The sequence below is a fragment of the Prunus dulcis genome, chromosome 3 (assembly GCF_902201215.1).
Source record: "Prunus dulcis chromosome 3, ALMONDv2, whole genome shotgun sequence".
Taxonomy (NCBI): Eukaryota; Viridiplantae; Streptophyta; class Magnoliopsida; order Rosales; family Rosaceae; genus Prunus; species Prunus dulcis.
The window spans coordinates 1,945,006-1,953,468 of record NC_047652.1 but is presented as its reverse complement, the minus strand read 5'-3'; the positions used below and the strand labels follow the sequence as shown (position 1 = coordinate 1,953,468).

Genomic DNA, 8,463 nt, shown 5'->3' with positions numbered 1-8,463 from the left:
GTTTGCTTCATCATCTGCTGAGACAGAACCAACCAGCCAGACAACAATCTCTGATGATTCAAAGACTGGTCGAGGTATGAGCACAATGCCTCGTGTTGTGAAGAGAAAGCTTCAGAAACTGAGGCCAATTGTTGAGTACAATAAAAGGGGGAAAGGTATTGGCCAAGCACATAGTGAGATGCAATCGTACATTGGTGTGTTGGCACGCTCCAGAGTTCCACTTGTGGACAAGAAATGGTCTCAAATCCCCAAGGATATAAAGGAGCAGATTTGGGAAGCAGTTGACATTTCTTTTGTGGTAGGTCAAGGGGGCAAGAACTCTGTTTTATCTTTTGCTGCCAAGAAATGGAAGGATTTCAAGTCTACACTAACGAGGCATTATATCCTTCCATACACCAATGACAAGGAGAAATTAAGCCAACCCCCTGAAACATATAAATTTATAGAGAAAGCACAATGGGATGCCTTTGTAGCTTCAAGGTTATCCAAAGATTTTGACGCTATTGTGAAGCAATTATTCAGGATATCACGTCGGGGAAGGAATAAGAACCGCCATGTAATTCGAAATAACACGACTCCAATCCCATAATACCGACGTCTAAAAAATGAGATAAATAATCTAAACGTTAAAAAATACGACGTCATCATACATTTTCCACGTTGCAAGTTCTTTTATAAACGAAGAGGAACGAAATGGATTCCGACGGTAATTCATTATAACCGCCGTCTAATATCAATTAAACGACGTTATTTGTAATACGGCTCTCATCATAATCAACACCGTCTATATGTTCTGTAATAGGGCTCTCATTTATTTGGAACCGACGTTGTTTAGAAGTTCAACGTCGTCTACATTAATAAGGGCGACGTGAGTAATGAATACATATAAATACAACGTCGACTATATAAATGAAACCGACGTTGTTTCGCATTTCAACGTCAACTATATAAATACATACGTCCTAAATAATGACACTGACAACTATTTCCAGTTGTGAAAATTATATTTAACGGCGTTGTGTTTTAGTTTTCGTCGTTGTATGTCTATCTTGCGGCCTTGTTCTTTTAATATGTGTCATATTTTTCCTTTTTAACGACGGTGATTTGTTTGAGTTGGTCTATTCTCCCGACTATTTTTTAAAACTTTAGCAGACTAAACACGTCTGTTTTTATTTGTTTTCGACGTTGTTTTATTTAACAACGTCTAATATTTATCGTCGTTGTTTGTTTCTGAAAATAGGACGTATAAATTTTGTAATACGACTCTCATATATTTGTAACCGACGTTGTTTCGTTTTTCAACGTCTACTCTATAAATACATACGTCGTAAATAATGACACTGACAACTATTTCCACGTCATCTTTTATAGAAAAATCGAAGTGGAAAATTTATTTTACGACGGCTGTTTTTATATAGGCGACGTACTAGGCATCAATAACGTCGTCTTCTAATGTATTTAAAGACGTCATATTTTTTATTGTCGTGAAAATGATATTTAACGGCGTCTTATTTGAATTTTCGTCGTTGTATGTCTATCTTGCGGCCTTGTTCTGTTAATATGTGTCATATTTTTCCTTTTTAACGACGGTTTTTTTAGAGAGTTGGTCGTCTATTCTCATCATCGACTTCTTTTTTAGATCTTTTTGCAATACAAAGACGTCGTTTTGTATTTGTTGATAACGTTGTATATTTTAACAACGACGGTGATTTAGCGTCGTGGTTTATGTGGGAAAAGATGACGGTAGATTCCACGACCATTGAAAAACCGAATACACGACGGTGATTTACCGTCGTCTTTTTGCTTTTTTGTAGTAGTGTAAAATTGAAATAGTTATCAAATAATAACCCTAAACTTATAATAATTGATAATGGTGGGATAATATCGTTAAGAGTGTTTTTACATTTTATTTTCAAATTTGTTAAGTATTCAATAAACTACTAGTACTTCATACTTATTTTATTAAATTGGATTGTAGCAGCATTTTTGTTTAAGTTGGGGTAATTTAAGGAATTTTAAATGTTATCTACACTTGTAAAAGAAGCTATTTGACGTGTGTGCAAATAGACTTTTTTCTTTTCGGCATATGTTGATTTGCTTATTTCAGCCTCTCTACAAGTTTCATTTCCCAATTTTAAGGCTGAGACTGAATGAACTGATTGAGAGATTCATTTAGCATGTTTATTAATTCCTAATCGGGTTAAGAGGAAATGAATTGAGGAGGAGTTGAAATTCGGATTCCTATTAAAGTTGTTTACTAAACTATGTAGAATCGGGGTAGGAATAGTATCGATTCCTTATAAGTTGTTTACTAAATTCTCATGAATCGGAAGTGAAACTAGTTCGATTACTAAAATGCATTTGTTGTAAATAAATTATTGGGTTAAAGTGGATGGAAAATTGTGAATTTTAAAATTTGTGTGAGGATTTAATGTGTAAAAAAGATGAATTAATGATGGGCTAGCTTTCTAGGAATTAGAATACCACATCCCACCTAAAAGTCCAATTTACTCCTAATTTTGTGTGAGCCCCCACTTACTTTTCCATTCTTATATGTAAAGTAAACACGGAAGTAATCTATAATAGAAATTCAACTCCTTATTTTAATTTCCATTACAGATTAGTAAACATGCCAAAAAATTATATAAAACCGTGTGGCAAAATTAGTGGGGTACATGTCAGCTTCATTAAAAAGTTGTTCACTTGTCACAAATAACAAAACAATATAAAAAACATGTTCAATCACTATGTTTCTCCACTAATATAACTTGAGCATTCCCACCTAGGACCTCCTTTGCTTAAGAGACCACCTCTTTTCACTCCTTAAATATATGATTTGGATATGTTGAAGCTAGCAAATTAATATCTATAAAGTATCAACTAATGCAATTAAGAGGGTTTTTTTATATAAATTTTTTTAAATAAATAGTATAGCTGCGCGGCTATACCGTTTAAATATATATATATATATATATATATATAAAGCAGAAGGCAGGGAATGGTAAAACATTCAAAATACCAGAAAATGTCATTGGTTAATGCAAACATTAATAATTGAAATTATTAATTAAATGAAATAATATAGTAAATTCACACTTTTTCATATTAAAAAAATTAAAATTAAAAGAAAAAAAATCAGATAATGGATCTTATTTTTATGGAAACACAACTACCCATTATCTTTTTTAATTCTAAAATAAATTTAAATTTTTTTAAAAAAGGCATCTCGCAGGCGGAGAGGCTAGTATAAAATATTTAAATAGTACGGCGGTACAGCTATACTGTGGTCTTTAAAAAAAAAAAAATATATATATATATATATATATATATATATAGTCATGAGGCTATACTTTTTGACATGTGGGCCCCTAATCGCTAGGCTATACTTGTTCAATGGAGCTCAAATTCGGATATGTTGTAGTCAACATCCATTGAAACAAGTTTCATGAGATCTTCCCCACATCCGAGCACCGAAACATGCTGATCCAAGGCCAAGAAGTTGACCTACGAAAATGAGCAAAAATAGATTTTATATTAAATAAAAACACAAAAAAGATGACAAAAGACTATAAAATGTCAAGAACTAACTCAAAACATTGGATGAATGACATGATAAATCATGTATAAAAATAAACCCAACATCAACCAAACGGGGGTGCCAAAATATGTAATGTTTCCCCTAATTAAATGACCTTACGAATTGGAGATGCCTTCAGCAATTTATTGATGAGTAATCAGCCAACACTACATTCTAGCTTCTTTAACAGATCTCAAGTCAAGGTAGTTAATTAGTACTAATACAAAACCAAATCTATACTTTCAAGTCCTTGTGACATTAATTGCTAGACTAGCCTTTAACCCATTAAGCTTCCTAGACTGTTGAGCAATGACAGTGGCAGTGGTAGGGCTCTGCTCCAAAACGACTTCGTATCCATCTCCGAAAGTGTCCATATTTGGAGCCATGAGCTGCCAGAAAAGCCCACCTACACACGAGCCCCCTCTGCTGGCACTGCTGTAAATGTCACTGTATATTTTTCCAAAGTAGGCGTCCCTCTTTTGTAGGACATAGCCCGGCAATTTATAAGACTTGCCGAACTCAGCCACGAGCAGTGGTTTCTTCACCACTGTGTTGCAGTCTTGAATGTGTGCTTGCACCCATCTGTCCACAAAACCAGCTTGAGCCTCTTCGCTTTCTCCTGATAACCTATCCATCATCATGTTCTCATATATTAGATCTTGTTAAAATAATATTACTATGGAGCTTAATTATTAGGGAGATTATGTTGTGAAAAAGCCGTAGACAGGGTTGAGAATAGAGTGGGACCCAAAGCTCAATTGGCCACATATACCTTTTTTGCAGTTGTAAAAAATTAATGGCAACACTATATGTAAATAGCACAATGACGTAATCTTATCCGTGACAATTCATTTTGGTCACAGATATATCGTGGCATTTGCTTTCATTGGCCTCAGATCATCTGTGACCCTTTTTGAGGTTTTTCCAGTAGTATACTCGGTATATATAGGACAAATTGATGAATAAATATATAGAGGGGGTAGAGATTTTGATCGTAATATGTGTGGCTTTTCGTGACCAACCCATTTTGGTCACGGATATATTGTGACTTTTGCTGTCATTAGCCTCAGATCATCCGTAACCTTGTTTGAGGTTTTCTAGTAATGTACTTGGAATATACACGACAAATTACTGAATACATATATACATAGCTAAGGAGATAGAGATTTTGAACGTACCATTGATCAGCATAGATATGTATAGTGGCAAAATCGATTTGGGGAAGCAAGTTGGTGGCTATGAAATCAGAGCCAAACTCTAGGTTACCAGGGTTGTACTGCTTCTTGTCCGGCGTCGTTTCCCCATAAAATCCTTCAAGCCCTATTTCTAGTAAATGCTCACTATCAATGGACTTAACGTGTGCGGCCATTTCTGTCACCCATTGCTGCACAATAATAATTTACCAAAATAAGTTTAAAATAATTAAGGAAAACCAAATAATATTTGAAGGGAGATACCTGAAGAAGGGCTCCAGAGACATCAGATTGGCAACGAGGTTCATTTATTAGTTCCCAAGCAAAGATGGTTGGATCATCTTTGTAGGCCACCCTTGTTATGGAGTTTATTCTTGTAAGCACAGTCTGCATAGGAAATAGGATTGTTAGATAAATCTATTTTACATTATATGTAATTCAATATTTTACATCCTCTCTATGCATCTTTGACCATGTATGTGGCATGGAAAAATGAGAAAATTAATGTATGAAATAAATCTCAAAGTCTACATGTTATTGTAAAATATATAAAAATAACATTTAACTGATAACTGAAAAGCTAAGCAAGGAATTAGTGGACTAATAAATTAAATAGGAATTAATTAAGCACCTACCTTAATATGATCCTTATAGTATCCTTTGATGACAGCGTTTGAATAGAAGTCGTCATCGCTGCTGATGGGTTGGCCACGGTCTCTTGCCCACTGCACATATTGCTTTCTACCCCCAAAGTCGCTAAAGTTGTTCACAAAGCTTAATATCACATATACTCCGAATTTTTTAGCCTCTGATATCACAAAATCTAATCCCTACCTCAAAAGAAAATTAAAAATTAATTAATCATATAAGATCGACCATAATCCAAAATTCAAGAATATCTTTAACAACAAGAAAAGGGGAAAAATTTTAATTAGTAAGTCATACTTTCCGGGGTCATAGAAAAGGTTAATGCTGGTATTGATTGAGTGAAATTTAGGACCTGTTTGGAATTGTTTCTATATGAAGTATTTTTTCTAGAAGTGCTTTTAGTTGTTCCCGTCTCAATCATGCACCTTATTTTTAAATGACTATGAATATGAACCATACATATACTCAAATTAAATTTCAAATTTCTGATTAACCATTTTTAACAGCAACATAACATGTGAAACTATATGAAAGTACACAGCTACATATAGGAGTACCTTGAATGTGTCCTCGTTATAGGAGCCAGGAGAAGGCTGAAGGGGTCTGTCTGTGCCGCGGCCATCATTGAAAGCCCAAGTTCTAGCAACCTTCATGCCATACCTGGAGGCTTGTTGGAATGCAGAAGTGACCTTGGCTCTTGAAGATGGGTCAGATGCCATGTACATCATCCAATATGCATTGAAACCATTTATGTAAAACGGTCTCCCATTCATAACAAAACGGGTTCCTTCTGTTCGAGCAAAAGCACCACCATTAGAGGCATGATTAGCTTCACCTTTACAATCTCCATGCTGAATGACGATCAACACCAAAAGAGTTGACAAAACAAACAAACCCTTCCCCGACATGGTTGTTGAGTACTAATTTTATGCCTTAATTAACTTTTTTATTTAGTAGCTAGGGCTAAGCTAGTATATATAGTGATATAATGGATAATTAGGAATAAAAAAAGAAATTAAGAGAGAAGAATTGGGATAGCCTCGTGTAGTTCATGTATACATTAATAATACCATATCTTAGTTACTGGATTGTGCTCCACAACAGATCTCTTACCATAATTAAGAGATTTGGTTGGCTTCATTTTAAAAATATATACCATAAACAGATCTCTTTTGGGATTCACCTGGCTTCCTTAATAAGAAAAAAACACCACAACTAAGCACTCTCTGGATTTCCTTTTAAAGAGATATGATATTAATGAGAAATTCAGGACTTGTTATTATCAATTCACACGTGTTATAATAACTTGTCTTTAGTTTAGTGGTATTTTTCTCCATTCAGTTGGAGAGGACGATATATATTTGTGATAAGTTTAATACCTAATTAGTTGTGACTAGCCTCATTGTGGGCGTATTGGCCTGTTGTAAATTGTCGTGAGTGCAGAAAAAATAAACTTGATTATATAAAGACAAGTCAAGATAAAGTAATAAATAAAAATATAGTTGACAAAAAAATAGTTTTGTTAAGAAATTCTCATTCGAACACGATAAATCATTACTCATACGCAAGTTTAATTAATTTTTGGGGTTTGTTACATACATGTCATGAACATGTATGTAACAACCAATGAACAATTTGACCATTAAACAGTCCAACAACGAGAAAAAATTATGGAAGCCCAATAGTTTGAAAGTCCAGCCAATACCTCTGGCCTATCTGTTAGACTTTTCGCATTTAATATTTGCTTAAGATAAACTAGCCTCTCCACGCTTCTGAGCCCGAGACGCTTTTTTTAAAAAAATTTAAATTTAGTTTAAAATTAAAAAAGATAATGAGTAGTTGTATTCCATAAAAATAGGATTTATTATCTGAATTATTTTTTTAATTTTAATTTTTTTAAATATGAAAAAGTGTGAATTTACCATATTATCCTCATTTAATTAATAATTTTAATTCTTAATGTTGTATTAACCAATGATTTTTTTTGGTATTTTGAATGTTTCACCATTTTCTGCCTTTTGCTTTATATATATAGATAATGACAAAATTTGTCTTCAGGAGCCATCAGTGACTGATTAAGTTGTATAATTTTACTAATTTAATAAACTGGACGCATTGATGTTGAGCAAGTTGAGAGACAGTAAATTATGCTATGTTTAGAGAAGTAGTCACAATTTTAAATAGAACATCCATTTGTATTGAAATGACAAGATTACGTATTCAAATACTCAAGTCATGTTGATATCGAGTACATTAAGATGGATGGGCGCTAATATATTAAATTCACACACAACACGGATGCTATGACTCGAATCCATGACCTTTCATGAGGGAGTCCAAACCAGTACACTAGTGGGTCCTATACACAAACATCTTTGTAAAAGAATAAAATCTATTTTGTACTATATTTATTTAGAGATTTTCTATTTAAACCCCGCATTTCTCTTAGTTCACCTCATGTTTTAAGTTCACCCCAACTTTTAATTTAAATTTTCACAATTTCTAAGAAAACATCACTATCTTCCCAAACTACCCTTAAATACACCCTAAGCTGAAAAAATAAGAAATAAAAATAATTTTCTATTTAAACTCCACAATTTTCTTTGTTCATCCCAATATTTAAAGCATTAAACAATATTTGTAGTATACATGTGATTTTGTTTGGGGTGAAAGTTTGAAACAAAAGTATGTGCTAGGCATCAATTTAAAGACGGTTTGAAGGCATCAGTTTGAAGCAAAAATACATGAGATTTTCTTCTTGTGCTGGGCAACAGTTTGAAGCAAAAGTATTTGTAGTATACATGAGATTTTGTCACGACTGATCTTTCTCCTCGAGCCTTGGAAAGAATCTTCTACAGTTATGGAGCCTAATTGTCTTGCCGCACACGGTGCTTCAATGCATCGGATCTCAAGGATGTCAAGAGTGGTGAGGAATTTGTATTTTTCTAAAACTTAATATGAAGAGTGATGAGGGTGTGTGTATAGATGTATTAGGGTTAAGTATTAAGTTGGATGACCTTTTTTGTCTTTTTACACTGTAATAAA

At 33.7% G+C, this 8,463-nt stretch overlaps 1 protein-coding gene across 1 annotated transcript; it reads right to left on the bottom strand.

The window, feature by feature from the left end:
- Positions 1 to 3,390: 3,390 nt before the first annotated feature.
- On the bottom strand, positions 3,391 to 6,196 carry LOC117620891 (mannan endo-1,4-beta-mannosidase 1-like). The gene is made up of 6 exons (XM_034351136.1): positions 5,976 to 6,196; positions 5,406 to 5,600; positions 5,035 to 5,157; positions 4,756 to 4,961; positions 3,853 to 4,204; positions 3,391 to 3,504 (listed from the first exon to the last, which is right to left on the bottom strand). Exons 1-6 carry the CDS (start codon positions 6,189 to 6,191, stop codon positions 3,391 to 3,393), a joined length of 1,206 nt encoding a protein of 401 aa, XP_034207027.1. The 5' UTR covers positions 6,192 to 6,196.
- Between the last annotated feature and the right edge of the window lie 2,267 nt (positions 6,197 to 8,463).